The sequence below is a fragment of the Balaenoptera ricei genome, chromosome 14 (genome assembly GCF_028023285.1).
Source record: "Balaenoptera ricei isolate mBalRic1 chromosome 14, mBalRic1.hap2, whole genome shotgun sequence".
NCBI classification, from domain to species: Eukaryota; Metazoa; Chordata; class Mammalia; order Artiodactyla; family Balaenopteridae; genus Balaenoptera; species Balaenoptera ricei.
In genome coordinates this window covers 6124053-6142269 of record NC_082652.1, presented here as the reverse complement: position 1 = coordinate 6142269, position 18217 = coordinate 6124053, and the positions used below count along the sequence as shown (strand labels likewise).

The following is an 18217-nucleotide window of genomic DNA, read 5'->3' as shown; positions in this document are numbered from 1 at the left end:
AGCCTCATTTTGGAGGACGAGGGAAAACGAGGCCAAGACAGGGATGGGCCAGGCCAGGGTCACAAGGCTGAGGAGCTGGTTATCATTACAAACAGTGACAGGGAACTCAGAGTGTCTAAGTCACCACCCCTGTAAGCGCTTCTGTTTTCTTTCACCAAAACCCCACAAAGGTGGTTGTCACTGGATTAAACAGTGCTCCCCACCCGCCGCCAAATTTCACGTCCACCCACCTGTAACCTGTGAATGTGACCTTATTTGGAAAAAAAGTCTTTATAGATGTGATCGAGTTAAGATGAGGTCATGCTGGATTAGGGTGGGTCCTTATAAGAAGAGGAAAATTTGGACAGAGACACACAGAGGGAAGACAGCCATGTACGACGCAGGCAGGGATTGGAATGTCTAGAAGCCAAGGAGCGCCGAGGATTGCCAGCAACAGCAGAGGCTGGAGGAGGAGAGGCAGGACCCTCCCCTGGAGCCCTCAGAGGGAACCCAGCCCTGCCCACACCTTGATTTCGGACTCACGGTCTCCAGAACTGGGAGAGAATACATTTCTGTTGTTTTTAAGCCACTAAGTTTGTACTTTGTTACGGCAGCCCCAGGAAACTCATACAGTGAGTGGGTGATACTCTAATTCCCATTGTACAGATGAGGAAACTGAGGCACAGAGAGGTTGACTAGCTTGCCTGAGGTCACAGAGCTAAAAGGTCCAGAGGCTGAGGTCCAGTTTCTCTCTGGGAACGGGGGACCCTCTGCAGCTCATCCTTCTAGGCCTGGCTCCTGGAAGTCTCCTGGGATGCCTGGGGCAGGCTCAGTGGTCCCAAGGCCCTGAGGACACCTGGCTGCTCACTTCCTGGGCTCCCCGAGGGAGGGACCAGGGCTGGCTCATCTCTGGGTACCCCTGCCCTGCACAGGGTGAGGCACTGGGTCGATGTAAATGGGTAGGAGGATGGGTGGGTACCATGTGTCTCAGGCACAGCTGGGTTTTGGGTACCTTCCTGGGTTTCTGCGGGCCGGGGGCACTGGAACATTCCTAGTCCCTCCACCCCCGCCCACTGTGGAGGAGGAGTCCTGGGGGCTGCCAGCACCTGCCTCCCGGCCCCGACCCCCTCCCGCCGCCTGGAACATGCAGCCATTAGCGGCCACCCTGAGCGGTAATTGTCCAGATTGCTATAATTCACGGCGGACAAGCACACTGGCGCTCATCACATCATCACAAATGCCACTGAGCAGGGACTCGGCATGCACGGTCCCCGGGGGGACTCGCACGCTGCCATCTCCGCAGGAAGGACCCAGGATGAGCTCGCTGCCGCCACTGAGGGTTCAACCTTGAGACAGTGGGGCACACTCCCGTCTCAGCCGGTGGGTGAGTCATCCCCAGCCGTCTCCCAAAGGAAGAGAGAGGGCAGCCTCTGACTCAGCCGACTCCCGGTTCCCGGGCAACTGGGAGGGAGCTGGGGATGGGGCTGTCATGACGACAGAAGACACAGCACAGGCTGGCAGCCCTGGGACGTGCGCGTGGAGCCCCTCACGGCCCTGGTGGGTGGGTCCCCGGGCAATATCACTGCCGGTGGCTGAGATCCCAGGGTCTCACGTGTGGTTAAAAAAACCATGTAATTCTATACAAATGTTCACAACAGCATTACTCACAATAGCCAAGAGGTGGAAACGACCCAAGTGTCCATCAAGCAACGGATGAATGGATAAATAGAACTCCTCTGTCCACACGGAGGAATACAATTCAGCCATAAAAAGGAATGAGGTGCTGACACAGGCTACGACATGGATGGACCTCAACAACATGATGCTGAGAGAGGCCAGACACAAAGGGGCATATGTTATATGATTCCATTCACGCCGAAGTCCTAAACAGGCAAATCCATAGAGACAGAAAGCGGAATAGTGGGCACCAGAGGTTGGCAGGGCTTGGGGAGAATGGGGAATGACTGCTAATGGGTACGGGGTTTCCGTTTGGGGTGATAGAAAGTTCTGGGACTAGAGAGTGGTGATGGCTGCACAACGCTGTGAATGTACTTAATGCCGCTGAATTGTACGCTTTAAAATGATTAAAATGGTAGATTTTTACGTTATATGTATTTCACCAAAATTAAAGGGGGAAAAAAAATCACACATTTTCAAATACAGCCTCTTTTGCACCCCATGGTAAATCCATACCAAAAACCACAAACTAGACACAGAAGAGAGAAGAAAAGGAGAACGTGGCCCCCTTGGGGGGCTGACAGCACCCACTGCCCCCTGGCAGCCAGAGACTATGCCCACAGGCCCCCGTCAGTGCTCCTCTGAGACGCTGAAAATAGGACCTCACCTGCGAGAGGAAGCAGGGCAGCGCCTCCTCTTCTGAATGCTGCTGAGGGTCCAGCCCGGCCCTTCCTCCAGGCCGGCCTCACCAGAGGGCTGGGAGCTTGGAGGAAGGAGGTCTGGAGCCTCCGAGGGACAGCGTGCCCGGACAGGAGCCCTGAGCGGAGGGGCCCGGCCCCACGTAGGGGGCCTGATCAGGTCTGGGGCTGCTCCTGGTCAGTTTCTGAAACACCAGGACCAGACCCTCAGGCCCCTAGGCACCCTTTCCCGGGGCAGGGGAAGGGGAGGGGGTGGGCACGGCAGGCAGCCCATGGTCCAAGGTCTCAGCCTCCAGGCCCAGCTGTCCTCGCACACAACCGTCCCTGTGCACCTGGGTCCTTCATCAGAAAGGCCATTTGCTCCCTCCCTGAGTCATGACCTGGAGCTCTGGGCACAAAGAAGCTGCACGTCAGCAGTGGGGCCTCAGCAGGACCTTGGGGATGACAGCCGGGAGGCCCAGGTCACCAGCTCCAGGCCCGGGCCGTCCTCGGCCTCTGCTCCTCACTCCCTTGTCCGCAAAACGGCCGGAAACAAGACTCACCTCTCAGGGCTGGGGTCAAGATGAATGAGAGAGCAAGCAGGCAAAATGGGGCTCAGATGCCACCCCAGCCTTGGCCTTCCTGCCGGCGCTGAGCTACGCCACGAGGAAAGTCCTGTGCCCGCACTGGGCACAGGAGAGGGAGGGGCAGCTGGAGAATCTCCCAGAGATGGGGGCCGGGGGATCGACACCGGGCCATCCTTGGGACCCTCAGTGCCTGTTATCTCTGGCTTCTCTTGGCCAACCCGGATACCCCTCTCTTTTCACAGATGGGGAAACTGAGGCCCAGAGATTGGTCACTGAGCCAGGAAGTCAAGGGCCCAGCCATTCTGGCTCCAACGAACAATGAATGTGCTGGTGGCTTCTACAGAGAACGTGGGGTCAGCACCACAGCGCAGGGAGACGGCGCAGCGAAGGGGGACAGCTTGACCCCGTGACCCCGCCGCGGTGGCCGCCAGCAGGCTCTGCACCTCCCAAGGCACCCAGGTGCTCTAGCCGCCACTCTGTCTGCAAGGCCACGACGTGCTGGCCCCAGTGGCCACGGAAGCCGTACCCCGACAACATGGCCACACAGACCCATTTTCTGGAGGACAAAACAGGCTCCGAGGAGACGTGGCCAATCCGAGAACACCCAGAAGCGGAGCTTGCCCCCTGCAGACCACACCACAGCCCCGTTTAAGGGCACAGGCCAACCTCCTCCCCACCACACGAGCTGCAGGGCCCGGATGCCCAACGAGGGCGATTAGAGCAGCCAGAAGCCCCTCACCTTTCTTGGCTGTTTCCATCTCTTCTTCGGTCCAGCGAGAACTCTCGTTCATCTCCATGGAAGCTGGAAAGGAAGACACAGCGTGTTGGCAGCAGCCTGGAGCGGGGCGCTTTCTCTGCCTCTGGCTACTCGGGGCACCTGCTGGGGTGGAGGGTATGCAGGCACCCTGTTTTACAGAGGGGGACGCTGAGGCGGGCCAGGGCCTGGACCCTGAGCAGCCTCTGTATGCACTCGGCTGGGAGCACGGTGACCACGTGAAGGCGGGGGGAGGTGAGGAGGGACGTGAGCTTCAGATGGGCAGGGACCTCACCTGAGCGTGGACCCACTGGGGCCGGACGATCCCCTATCATGGGGGCTGCCCTGGGCATTGCGGGGTGTTGAGCAGCAGCCCTGGCCTCTACCCACTAGGTGCCAGGATCCCCCACTCCAACTGGGACAATCAGAAACGGTTCCAGACATGGCCACCTGCCCCTGCTGGAGGGCCCTGCTCCACAGGGTGATTATTGTACTCGCCCCTGACTCATGCGGTACAAGGGTGAGGCTTCCCGTGTTACTGAGAAGGAACGCAGCTGCCTCGGAGTCGGGCGAGTTGGCCGAGTGTCTGCTGTGGCTGTTTCTGAGCCTCTCCTCCGAGTTCCCCTACACGTGAGCCCCCATTCTCCCCTGAAAGTCGCTTAAGACGCCGTGAGGGGGGCGAGCGTGAGGGACGTCAGCTTCACGGACTCAGTGCCTGGAACAGCGCTAGGCACAGAGTATGCACTTGGTAAAGGCCGCTGACCATCAGAGGAAAGTTCGGGCAGCTCCCCCGCTCCCTGCTGCCATGGCCAGCTATCCACTTTCCTCCCACGGGACCCCCAGAGGCAGGCTGTGGAAGCGGAGCCTGGGGTGGGAGGTGCCCATCAGAGGGCCTGGGGTTGTGTTTTCCGCTCCGCCATCCGGCCCCAACGTCAGCCTGGGGTCCAGAAGAGCTTCCCCAGAAGTCAGGTGTGCCAGTGCACTCCTGAAGGGAACCCACCTGCCCTGGGTCTCCGGGCGCTCCGGCACCAGCCCACAGGAGCTGCACGGGGTTTGCGGCCAGCGGGCTGGGTTTGAACCCCAACTGACTCGGACTTTACAGAGGCAACATCCCTTCTCTAAGGTTCAAACAGCCCATCTATGAAATGGGTACCAATGACCTCCCACGGGGAGAAGGAAGAGGTGCCTGGCACAAATCCTGGGTGTGGACGAGGGGGGCGTCTGTGAGACAGGAAACATCACCTCCATCAACGCCCACCCTGGGAAGACATCCAGGTGGCTGGGGCCTCAGCCTGAACACTCAGGCCACGGGTCGGGGCTCCCGCACACGCCGGAGGGCAGGCCCCAAACGGCCAAAACGCTACAGACAGCAAGCACACACCGGCTGCCCCCCTGTGGCCGAACTTGGGAACTGCTACTCAATTCTTCTCTCTTTTGTTTCCCCCCTTGGGGTAGGGCGTGAGGCTCAGAGCACCTGAGGGTGGGCACCCACTAGCAGAAGGAGAAACTGAGGCCCACAGAAATGAAGGTACAGGGACTTCCCTGTCGGTCCAGTGGTTAAGACTCCACACTTCCACTGCGGGGGGCGTGGGTCTGATCCCTGGTCGGGGAACTAAGATCCCGCAAAAAGGGGTGGTTTTTCGGCGGCTTGCGGGATCTTAGTTCCCCGACCAGGGATTGAACCCAGGCCCTTGGCACTGAAAGAGCAGAGTCCTAACCACTGGACCACCAGGGAAGTCCCAAGGCCAGATCTTCTGAGTGAAAAACAAAACCAAATTGGTGATCTGGAATTTTATGTGAACTCTCCAGCTCTAGAATAATCACGGCTGACAGCCAGTGAGCCTTTCCCATGCCCCAGGCACTGTTCTAGGCCCTTCCTACACACAAAGTCACTAAAACGCTCACCCCACAGTTACAGGCATTACAGGCAACCGCAGTGCCGATGAGGCAGGCCACTGAGGCACAGAGAGGTTAAGGAACTCGCCCCAGGTCACACAGCGAGTGTGCAGCTAATGCTGGGACTCTGAGCCTGCGGTGCTTGCGGCGCCCCTTCCCCAGCCCGAGACTCACCCAGCTCGGCGCTCTGCTGCGGGGTGATGGCCTCCTCGCTGTTGGCCTCATTGGCCATTGAGCGGGTGATGCGGCCTTTGCGTCTTCCCTGGCTGTTGGCGGTTTTGCGGCCTTTGGAGGCCACTGCCTCCTTCTCATCGTTGTCTTCCCCAGAGGTGTCATCCGTCTTCTCCCTAAAGGCCAGGGAGGGGAGACGGGGATGGTTTCACCGGAGCCGGGAGCCTAGATGGCAGTTTCAAGAGACCCGCTTTTCCTTAGCAAGATGAGTGCTGGCTGCCAGCGATTTTCTACTCATCAGAGGGTAGGAAAGGGGGAAAAAGCTTGGGGTGAGGGCTGGCTGGTAGCAATCTGCAAGGCTCCTTTACTCACCAGACGAGGGAGTACGGCTGGTAGCAGTTGTCTGCTTTATTCTCCTAACAGGGACGTGGGCTGGGAGTTAACCGACTGGCTATTTTATTCACCAAGTAGGGGTGTGGGCTGGTGACTATCTGCAAGACCATTTTATACACCAAACAGAGGTGCTCTCCGCTATCTGTCTGCAAGATTACCGGATTAACGGCATGGGGGTGCAGGCTGGTACACTCTTCAGGCCACTTTACTCCCCAAAGAGGAGACGTCCCCCAAGGGGCCCTATAAATGACACTGACTTTGCCTTCTGTATTATCATGAACCACTGCGTCCTGCAGAAAACGCAAGAGGGAAGTTTCCTGCCGGTCTTATGCAGGCCGAGCCAGGCGTGTGGGGAGCATGTGACCTCAATAACTGGGGCCGGGACTTTCTCAGAAGCCGACTCAGGAGAGTTTACTGCGGGGCTGCTCAGATTTATCACCTCCGCCTTCCATTCATCTTCCTGAAGGGCCTCGCAGGAGTGTCTGGGAGACAAGGGGTAACGAAGCCAGATGTTCTCAGAAGCCACATTCCTGAGCCCACTCCAGGTACCTGGCGCTAAGCCGTGCCCACTCCCCCTTCCTCGGAGTGAATCTCCAGCTGGCTGTGCTCCCGCCCCTGGCAGGCACAGGAGGCTGTCGGTGGGGGGCACCCCCCCCCCCGACCCCGAGGCGAGGCTGTGCCTTGATCTGCAAGAACTCACACTGACAGCGATAATTCTCAAGGTGAGGGCTGCCGCCTGCCTGCATACCTAGTCCTTCCGTGAGCAGCGAGCGCCTCTGACCCCCCCGTCCCGCTCCCAGCATCTCAGGAGACTCGGCCGAGGAGGGGGAGGAGGAGGAGGAGAGGAGGCAAAGAGTTCCAGAGTCACTGCCTGGATTTATTCGCTCAGGAGTGGAGCTCAAATGAGCTATCGGTCTCCGAGGTCTCCAGAGGCTCCGAGAAAGGGCGGGCGGGCGGGCGGGAGGAGAGAGAGGAGCGGGCTTCCGGAAGGGGGGCTGTCGGGGACAGGCAGAGCGGAACACGCCTCCCTTCGCGGCAGGCGATGCGTAGACGCCGCATCCTCACACCCCCTTACAGAGGGCCGTCCGCGGGCCCCGGCTCAGGCTGAGCGCGGACCCCGGCCCTGCCACCCCCCACCCGGGGGCCGCGGCCAGGCCCCTGCTGGGCGGCCGGGCAGCCTTACTTGATCAGCTCCTCCTTGTCATTCTCCACGTCCGGCTTCTCCTCCTCCTTCTCGGCCTCCTTCTCCTTCTCCTTCTCATCTTTCTCCTCCTGGTTGCTGCGGGGCATCTGCTGCTGCTGCTGTTGCTGCGGGGTCCCAGGGGAGGGCGGGGGAGAGGAAAACAGTGAGGCAGGTGAGGCTCTGCACCTGGGCCCAGCGAGCTGGGAGAGGAGCGGGGACCTAGCGGCGCCGGCCCGGAAGAGGCCGCCGGCAGAGGACGCTGCGGGGAGCGGGGCTCGGAACCCAGAGCCCCCCTGTGGTGTGAGCTGGGCAGGGGAGGCAGGAGTCACGGGGTGAGGTATAGAAACTGCTAGTGTCAGACGCCTGGCCTCTTTCACTTGGTGACTGTGTGACCTTGGATGAGGGTCTTGACCTCTCTGTGCTCTGATTCTTCCCCTCGAAATCGTGCCGACCCCTCAGCCAGGGGCGGGGAAGCTGAAATGAGATTCCCCTTACAGAGCTGGCACCTGGCACCAGTATTTACGTGGGGCGGAAGCCCCCAAGGCAGGAGGGAGGGGGCCCTGGTCAGCTTCAGGCAAGAGCATGGTGAACATGGGGAAACCTGGGTCACACCCTAACGCCCCAGCCTGCCTGCCCCTGACAAAGCTCAGGCCATCTCTCTAAGCCTCAGTCTCCACGTCTGTAAAATGGGCAGATGGAAGTGTCCCCAGGTTCCCGGGGGCCCGTGTGAGGATGGTTGCTGCTATGATGAGGGTCCACTTTTGCTGCCGTGGGCCTGGTCTTCCTCTCACGCCAGTCAGCCCTCAGAGGGGAAAAGAGCAGGCCCCGCTGGACAGGAGAGATCAAAGGGGCTCACAGCAAAACCAGCCACCCTCCCCCCACCCTGCAGGCCTGCCTGTTCCTTTCATCGCCTTCCCAAGTGGGCGGGACAGGTGCTGCCACTGCCCTCACTAAGACAGGGGGGAAGTGGGAGCTCCTCCCCGCACCGTCACCCTTTCTGTCCAGCCTGATTTCTTTTAAGGCACACACTGATTCTCTTGGCCACCCCAAAGTCCTCCTTGCGGGCAGCTGCCAAACCAGACCATCTTTCCATCCCACTGAGCCAAGTGAAATGAAAACAAACACGCCGCAAAGCCTTTCAGTGTGTACTGAGGGGCGTGGTCACACCAATTCTCCAACCAAGGAGAAAGAAACCCGAAGCCCGAAGCCCGCGGGGAAGGTAAGGGTGAGGTTCGAGGGTTCCCGGTTCCCTTTCTCCCCATCTTTCCTCCACACCAGGAACGCAAGCCAGGCCCTGGCACAGGCTGCCCTGGCTTGTGACCTCACCACCACCAATCCCCTCCGCCCCTCTCTGTAGCTTTAATTTATGACTCACGATGCGGCTGAGCACAGGGGCCAGCTACAGGCGTTCTGTGGACGTCGGGGCACACAGCGGGGGCCTGCACGTTCACGGGGAACCGTGGGCTTCCCGAGGCTGCAGCAGTGTCCACCCTGGAACCTCCTGGCTCAGGTCTGCCCCCTTCTCTCTATTCTGTAAGAGGAGGGGCTGGAGGGGGGCAACAGCCTCCCTCTATCCCCTGCTACGTTGCTGTCAATTCCCGACGGGTGGCCCAGTGTCCTTGAACTAGCCTGTCCCTCACCACCACCCCAAACCCGGAAACACTAAACTTCCAACAGCCGGGGAGCTGTGGCCGCCTCTCAGCCCTGACACGTGGAGCCTCGGCTGGAGCTGGCCCCGCAGATGGGAGCTGGGGCGGAGAAGATGAGGGGGACCAGGGACCAGGACCCAGAGCAGGGGGAGATGGCACGGCCGACTGAGGAGGGTTCCCCCTCCCTGGGGGCTGCTCGGCACGGCTGCTGTGGCCACCAGTGAGACATGCCCGGCTTCTGCACGCCCAGGGCCAGAAAGGGCAGGGCCGGGGCTTTCCAACGGCAGGGAGCGTGACATCTCCTAAGACCACCGTTGGTGCCAAGAACGCCCAGCTGGGCTGCAGCCTCACTCCAGAGCTTTACCTGCTGTCCCTCCCAGCAGCCGACTCCAGGCTTCCCTCCTGGAGCAGCTGTTGTTGTCCCCTGGGTCCAGGCTGGTGGCGTCTCCAGGCCCCCTGGAATCTCATCCGTGGGCCGCCAAGCAGGCCACTGTCTGCCCCCGGCACGGCCAGCACAGCTGACCAGGGCTGCTGCCCAGCGAGTGTGCACCTGCGCCCTCCTGCCCAGGGCCTTCCTGCCGCCGTCCCCCTCCAAATCCTCAAAAAGCCCCACTGCGGAAGATGCCAGCATTTCCCAAGAGCTTCCTACACGCCGGGACACTGCGCCGTGCACAGTCTATTGACCAGCTCCCAGCCCCTCTGCAGTCCTGAGGATAAAGGCAAAGATGAAAGAACCAGCAGTAACAGTGACCTGGGGTTCGTCCAGGGGGGCTGCTCCTTTGCAGCAGCACGCCGAGCGCCCTGCAGATATCAGTACTCTTCCACGTACTGCCCTTAGCCTGCCTCGGGCGGAAAAGGGCAGTGATCACTGCCCCCATTCTGCAGAGGAAGAAACTGAGGTTCAGGCTGGCAAAGCTGCACGGTCTCGGAGCAAGGGAGAAGGGGGTCTCAGAGTGGGGAGCGGGCGTGATCTTGTCGCCCCCAGAGCCCCGCTGAGTCTCACGCAACTCCACAGCCCGGTCAGCGTCCTGGGCCTCAGATGGCGGTACTGTGGGCATCCCTGCCCCTTTCTGCCTAGCCTACCCCGTCCCCCTTGCAAGACTCCTAGAGTCCCGATCTGGGCCTGGGCCAGCCCACAACGACCCCCTCCCCTGAATAATCAGCCACATCACAGCATTCGTAATAAAAAGAGCTCCAAGTGCCATGTGCCGGGCACATGTTTTATGTACTCCCTCATCTCCTTCACCAACCCCCATCTTTCTCCCATTTTACAGAAGAGGAAACTGAGGCACTGCCAAAGCTGGGAAACAGCAATGCCAGGATTCAAACCCAGAGCCTGAGTTGACCCTGGTTACACCCAGGCCTCTCTCCCTCCTGCCATCTCCACCCAGCCCCCGCCTGCCCCACCCAGTCTCGTGAGGAGGGTCCAAAGTCCCAGTCAGCACTAGAACCCGGTCATTATTCCCGTCGTGTCCCACCCAGGTGCGTGATCCCGGGGTCAGACCCCGTGACCTTCTCCCTGACACTCCAGGGCAGGGGCAGGCGACTCCCACACCCCACCCTCTGGGAGAAGTGGGTACGGCAACTTCAGAGCCACCCTGGAGCCGTGGCACAGAACCCCGTGGACGGGCTCCCGGTTTCCTGGGGCCTGAACTCCACCTCCCTCTGGAGAGGTGTCCGTGTGCCCCGAGCTGAGTGATGCGAGTGGAAAAGGATGAAAGGGCGAAACCCCAGGTCAGTCCTGGTCTTAAACGTGGTTTCCACTGGGAGGGACCGCCAGGCACAATGGTGACCACCTGCCTGGCCTCCTGGTGGGCACAGGAGGTGAGCGGCTGTCGTTGGGATGCTTGCTCCACTCACTCGGGGAGACTGACGGCGCGAGAGGGAGGCCCAACTGCCAGGCCCCCGTCAGCCACCTCAGTCCCCGAAAGCCTTCGACGTCAGAGGACAGCAGATACGGCGACGGCTAACTCAGGGACAATTCACACCTCCTAGGGCTCCGCTTCTGATCTCAGGCCCGTCGCGGATCGCAGAATGGCACTTGCTGGGTTTCATGGGCAATTTAAAGCCACTGTTCTCACAACTGCACACACAGATCACCTGAGGAGCTCTGGGAAGTCCCGACGCCCAGGACCCACCCACACCAGTCACATCAGAATCTCAGGGTGAGAGCCCGGCATCAGCGTGTTTAAGTTCCCAGGTTATTGCAACGGGCAGCAAGGTTTGATGACCAGAGCATAAGACAAGGAGCCAGCAAACTTTCTGTAAGAGCCAGATGGTAAACACTTTAGGACCATTGGTCCATCGGTCTCTTTTGCAACAACTGACTCTGCCGTTTGTAGCTTGAAAACAGCCGAAGTGTAAACAAGTGAGAATGGCTACATGCCAACGAAACTGTTTACAAACATGGGTGGGGGGCCAGATTTGGCCTGCAGGCCACAGTTTGCCCACCCCTGCTCTCAACTAGCACTGTTCAAACTGAAATGCACACACGAACCACCTGGGGATATTGGGAAAATGCAGATTCCCACTCCTTGGGTCTGGGGCAGGCCTGAGACCCTGCATTTCTAGGTAGCTCCCAGGGACGCCAGATACTGTTGGTTGCCGGACCACACCGTGAGAAGCAAGGCTTCCGGGGGTCCCTGTTTCACGAAACACATCCAGGACCCTTGCCGCTGGCAGCAGGGGATGCCTGTGGACACGGGAGAAGAAGCAGAAGCCAGACTCCACCGTCTCAAATGATTCTGGAGCTCAGGACGACGCTCACCTTCGCTTTCCAGACATGCCATCGGTCATGCTGACAATGGGCTTCGTGCCCAGCGCTTGGTCGTGAACGTCCCTCCCAAACCACAGCACAGCTCTGAGGAAAACCTGGCCGGATCTATGGTTAGCCAGAGCCAGCAGTTCAAATCCCTGAGGGACCCCTACTTCCGGAGCACTGAGTGCTGGACAAACTGAGCCGGCTCTGTGCTGAAGCCCCAGACCGGGAGCTGCACAGAAAATGATATGAATAAAAACAACAAATGCTGATGAAGCACAACGAACACGTGATGAGGCTTTCTCCACCTCATTTGATACCTGCAGTTCACAAAATCCTCCCAACAACGCTGGCATTATCTCTGTTTTATAGAAGAGCATACAAAGACACAGAGAGGTTAACCCACCAAAGGTCACACAGCATTTCCGAGCAAGATCCTACAGGCAGGTGCTCTGTCTCTCACCCTGGGGAACCACAGGCTCCTCTTCACCCCCGTTAAGCCAAACTGCTCATTCCCTCCACAAGCACGCTCTGAGCCCCCATGGGGCACACCAAGTCACAGAAAATACAGTCCCCAACCTTACGGAGCTAGGACGGGGCAAATGGAGGCTGCAGGGACAAGAAAACTTTAAAAAGGCCCAGCACGTGGCAGGTGTGACAGTGATTCATCCTGACCAGCGGGGATGAGGTAGGAGGCCTCCGAGTTGAATCTCCAAAGGCTTTTGGCGGAGAAGGATGAGAGGGGACGTTTCAGGGAGGGGACTTCTTCAGGCAAAAGCATGCCGACGTGAAATCGCCCACGGTCCTTACAGAATGACATACTGGACTTGGCTGCAGAGCTTGACTGGCTTTAACGTCCGTGCTCAGAAATACGGGAGGTGCCCTGACAGCACCTGAGGGCTTTTTTCAGAAGGTAGAGGGTGGGCAGGATTGATGTGTTCCACGCCGTGTTTTAGGGCGATGCGGCAGGGGGTCAAGGGTGGGGTGGCCATTGGTTCCAGGAATGAGAGGAGAGAGTCCAGTGAAAAGGTGGTACCAACCATCCAGGGAGGAGCTGGTGAGATTTAGTGCTCTAAATGCCTGATGAGACCTTCCCGACACCCAGCAACACCGACTGCAGCACAATCTCACTCATTCATTCAACAAACACTCTGCTGAGCATGTACTACGTGCCGAGTGCCTCCAGTGAGCAAATCCAGGAGGGGTCTGCCCTCGAGACACCCTATCTCTTGGCAGTGGGGGAAGGGAGATCGCAGGAGCCCACGGTTGGTGGGAGGAGTGGGGTCAGGGGTCAGGACCAAGACACAAGAGTTTTCTGTTGCTGGCAGCCCCTCCCTGACATTCGGCCCCCACCATTCTGATCCAGTTCATGTGGCTTCCTGGAAAAAAAAAGGCAGGCAGGGGATGCCGCCTTGCCCCGTGAGGGGCGTCCTTTATGAGACACACAGATATAAGTGTGTTGGGCCGGCGCGTACCAGCTCACAAGTGCAGACTTCAGTTTCCAGGAATTTTGCAGGTTAGCTGTTAAAAACAGCCGTTATTAAAACTGGAAATGCATCACTTTACAATTAAAGAAATTATCATAAAAACAATGGTACTAAGTACTCAGAATGCATCCCTGCCCAATTACTTGACTCCATTTGGCTGTTATCTGTGCTCTCGTATGCCACTGCGTCCACATGGCAGAAGTAGGATATGGTCCCGGCCCCCGAGGCGCTATGCACGCCCCCTTCCCAATTCCACTGTTCAGTGGGTGGCTTGGAATCAGCATGATGGGAGCGTTTACACCATGGTAATCGGCACGCGCTACAGTCGGGGCTTCGCCCCCAGAAAGCTGGTTGTTAGACACTCACCAGCGCTCCGCTGCACACAGACGTGTCCCCAGAACCTGAGCAACGTTCAGCACCCTCGCCCGTGACGTCTGTTCTGCCTGCAAGGAGATGCCTGCTTGAGGCAGCTAAGGCTCTGTTTTAACTGTCAGTCGATCCTGTCCCGCCCCTTGGAATAAAATCAGTGGTCCACGGCACAAGGCCGGGCGATCTACCCCCTGCCCACCTCACCTACCTCCCTAATCCCCACCTTCTCCTCCTGCAAGATGCCACACTTGTTCCTGCCTCAGGGCCTTTGCACTCACTGTGTCCTCTGCCTGGGAGACTCTCCCTCCAGCTCTGCCTGACCAGTTCCTTCTTATCGCTCAGGTCGGAGCCCAAAGGATCCCTCCTCTGAGAAGCCTTCAGAGTCAGCTCCCTAAAAGCTGCCCTCTCTCCTGTCAGCCGCCTCCTGACCCCAGCTTACCGTCTATAACCGCTGCTACCACCTGAAATAACCACGCTAATTTACTTGTGCCCTGTCCCTCTCCCACGTGGATGTGACAGCTCTGGGGACCTCGTCTGTCCTGTTCACTGTGGCATCACCTAGAATGGTGACATTGGGATGGAAGGACAAAACAGAATGGAACTTGGTCACCGTCTGCCCTCCCCCGGGGGCCCCCTCCTGTGGTGGCTGGAGCTGGCCCAGGCCACACGAATGCTGCTCTTCTGGTAACCATTTCCTGATTCTTGGCAGCCGAGCTTGAAACGCTCGGATGGGAGGTCTGTCAGCCCCACACAGCCTCTCACCTCCTGGGGTCTGACTGACTCACACTCACATTTTCCATGTCCTCCTGTCCCTTTGGTGTGGTCCGCCTCAGACGGTGCCGACGGGGAGCTGGCTCTCCCCTGCCACTGCATCACGGCCCGTGAGAAGGCCGTGTCTCTCGTCTCCCAAAACGGCAGCCCAGCTTGCTGGGTCCCTGGGGCCTGGCCTTCCTGAGAACCGCGTCCCCCGGGATGCGTCTGGGAGACTGTGGGCCTAGACGAGCTTCCCATAGGTCTCTGCCCACTTAGCACAAAACTGGGCAGGGAATCAGGGACATCTGCTTGCTGGAGCCCTAAATCTGGACACAATCCCGCCCCCAGCGGAGCGGAAGCGGCCGCCTCCCGTGGGCCTGGGCGGCCCGGGAAAGTCCAACCGACCCGCAAGCTGGAGGCCCACCCGGCCGGGGTGGCGGTTTGGGGCAAACACGCTCGCGCTCACCCAGCAGGCAGGGACAAGCTCAGCCCAAGCTGGGGCCGGCTACGCGGCCCCTCCGGACGGCACCGGCACCGGGGTGAGCCGTCAAGCGATTCCACCGGCCCAGGGTGGGCGGCCAGGGTCTGGGAACCGGCACCGACTGCACGGGCTGCCCCTCCCCCCGGGGACGGGCTTGGCCAGCCCTGGCCTGGAACGCCTTGCCTTCCGGTCACGGTCACGCTGTCCCCTGCGCAAGCTGCCTGAGGCGCGGGAGCCTCTGGAGTGCAGAGCAACTGGGAGCAAGGTCACCTGTCCCTCGGCAGGGAGCTGGGAGAGGAGGCGGGGGAGGGGAGGGAAGATGAAGGAGGGTGGGTGCGGGGGACACAGAGACAGGAGAGATGGGGGAAGGGGGTCTGCAGGAGAGATGGGGGGAAGGGGGCCTGCAGGCCGGAGATGGGGGAGGGAGCAGGCCCCACCTCCCTGGACTTCCCCTGATGACCCCCCAGGAGCGGGAGGCTGGGCGCCCTGTCCCCGTGCCCATCTCCGTGGGAAGAGAACACAACAGCCCATGTGGCCTCGAGGAGGAGACCCCAACCGGCCCAGCTCCCAGCTGGGCCCCCTCCCCTCTGCGGCCGCATCACCCTAGGGGGTGGAAGCAGGGGCACTCACCCTCGGGGACAGGCCCCCTCCGCAGCACGGCCCCCCCATCGCCAGGAGGGCCACGTGGCCGCCCCCGGTCACTGCTGCGGAGCTGGGCCCCGCTGCCTGGGCCGCACTGGCTTCACAGCCTCGGTTCCCCGACAGTTTGCATAGTTAAGCCTACTTCTGACCGCAGCATTCCTGGGCTCCAGCGCTGCAATTAGCTGGGATAATGCGGCCCCTCCATCCATGAATCATGAACTATAAACCGCTGTGCCGTCACCAGTGCTCCGAGCTGGCCCCCGGCTCCGACGGTGATTCACCTCGAGGAGAGGACGCTGGGGCGCCACCCACAAGCTCCCCAGCCACTCACAGCCGGATCTCGGGGGGCTCGGGTCCAGGAGGTGAGGGCTCGGCCCCCTCCTGCCGAAGCCCAGGTGCGTGGGGCTGGCAGGGGGTGGGCGTGAGGGGGCTAGAATTCCTGCATCTCCCTCCGTCAGAATACGGGGAAGCTTCTGGAAAGTGGGTGCATCCTCTCTTAAACAAGAAGGGCATCCTCACACTCCACATGGCCAACACGTGTCCCAGCCACGCCAGGGCCAGGCAGCAGCGCAGAGGACGCCGGGGCCGCCTTGCCCTCTCGGGTCATCGAGGGTCTGAGACCAGACACATCGGACGGCCGATGCTTTTCACGGAGGAATTTTATATCCCCTTTCCTAACCATCCACGCTTTCGAAAGGCAACCACCGCAATGACGAACAAGGGGCTCGGCACAGGGTGTGGTGAGGCCGTGACGGGGCGTGTGTCCCCTGAACACACGAGGTGACATCTTGCTGCCCACTCTGTGCTTAAGCATTGGGGCAAGTCAGGACCACCGCAGAGTGTAGTTTGCAAATATGCAAACGTGCAGGATTCGTCCCCAGGATGGACTGGCCAGGTCCCTTTCTAGAAGGGGCCTCCGCCGCTACGAATGCCCTCAGCCTCTACGGCCCCTGGGCTAAGACCTGGCCCTCTCTGCCCACCTGGGAAGGGCCATTCCAGTTCCAGAGCACCGCCCCCAGGGTTGGTCCAGGCTGCCGTTGAGCCTGTGCCCCGCCTCGATTGCCCCTTCTGCCACTCTGCTCCCCTCCCTCCGCTTCCTTGGCAGGTGGGGACTCCCCAGTAAACACCCCGAAGGCCGAGGTTCGGAGAGGGTCCAGGAGTAGCAGGAATACTGCCAGGGCACTTGTTAGAAACGCAGATCCTCAAGCCCCACTGAGGGGCGCGACCCAGCAATCTGTGTTTTCCCAAGTCCTCGTGGTGAAAGTTCAAGAACTTCAGCTGGACGCCAGCTCCATCTCAGGGTCCACAACTCAGCCTGCGACACATCCTCCCTGCAGCCCAGGAGGGCACAGCCCAAGGACACTGGCCACGGCCAATCTGGAGTGGATGGCGGTATCGGGAGAAGGAAGAAGGCCTACGATCTGGGGAGAATAACCTCCCACCGTGGGTTCCCCTCCTCCCCAGGCTTGGGGATTTGAGCCTGGAGCCCGAGACAGCCTCCCCTCATCACCGTGGCAGGAATGACCGGGGGAGGGGTGCTGGTGGCAGGTGTGTACCCCTCTGTCTCTGGCCCTGGGCCATGTCCAGCCAACTCAGGAAATGCGCCTTCTACAAGGTGGCAGCCTGGAGAAGGGCCCGCTCACTGACACCTCAGAAGTCCCACCTTATGTCTACCTCAGAGGTTCTTAATCGGGATGGGCTGTGAGACGCCAAGACAGCTGGGTTCAGCTGACACCCTCTCTCTAGCTTCCTGAAGGATCGTGGTCTCGTACGGCTCTGAAGGTGAAGCTTTACAGCCCTGGCATGCAGTAGGCACTCAATAATTGCCTGCTGGATGACCACACGATATCGTGCATCCGACGCCTCTGTGGAGGTGAGTGGGGGTCAACCTTAGAGAAATGAAGCGGGAGGGGCCCATCCGAGGGGCATCTGTCGGGCTGACAAGCTGAGCGGTGCCGCGTGGCCATCCTCAGCTACGGCGTGGCCAGAGCCACGGGAACCACGTGAGGCTCACAGCCTGTCCCAAGGTTCTAAGCTGCCAGGGGTGGGCCAAGGATTGATCGGACACAAGGATGGGACAGCAGAGCTGTCACCTGGGCGCCTGCTATGCCTCCGAGGCTGACTGCTCCCCTTCCCACGGTGGATCGCTCTCCAGGCTCATTCCCACCCGGCTCTTCTGGCTCCACAGAGCAGAGGGTCTCTGCCTGCCTCACACCCGACCTCCAACTGCTCACAGTATCAGCCCACGGGGGACCGCCACCGCCGGTGCCCATCCGTCCATCCACGTGTAGTTGCCCAAGCACATACACCCACACCCACTCCGTGCCAGGCTGGGGAACCCCTACCCGTCTCACTGGGAGACTTATCAGCAGGATCACAGGTTTTATCACATCAGGCCCGCTGCAGCAACTGCACCTTGAATTACCAAGAGGGGCTGCGGGGTCGGTGTCTGCCGTTTATTTCGCTGTCACGGGGCAGAGGGAAGAGTTACGGCCACAAAGTCAACACTTGGGTTGACCCATTTATTCCATATTTATGAACAGGGCTGGCAGGCGGTGGTGAGGGCAGCGGACCTGCCTGGCACAGGAGCCCTTCCAGGGTTTGCACGTTAATTTCCGTCCCCGGCAGGGCCCGGGCCACATGGCACCTCTTTGCAGCCACAGCCGATCAGAGGGAGGGGAGAGCCCCAAAGATACGTCCCATCCCCCAAGGAGACAGGGGCCTCGTGCCCTGCCTTCTTCTCTCTTGCTGCAAGAGGCAG

General features: G+C 60.0%; 1 protein-coding gene across 24 annotated transcripts in view; it reads right to left on the bottom strand.

Moving 5' to 3' along the window:
- The window catches only part of NCOR2 (nuclear receptor corepressor 2), a 224427-nt gene that overhangs the window by 65670 nt on the left and 140540 nt on the right, over positions 1–18217 (bottom strand). For all 24 annotated transcript variants that reach the window (XM_059894628.1, XM_059894633.1, XM_059894632.1 and 21 more), the window contains 3 exons: positions 7318–7442; positions 5745–5917; positions 3660–3722 (listed from right to left, as the gene is read on the bottom strand). In XM_059894628.1, the coding sequence (XP_059750611.1) occupies positions 3660–3722; positions 5745–5917; positions 7318–7442 (361 nt within the window). The remainder of the gene's footprint in view (positions 1–3659; positions 3723–5744; positions 5918–7317; positions 7443–18217) is intronic.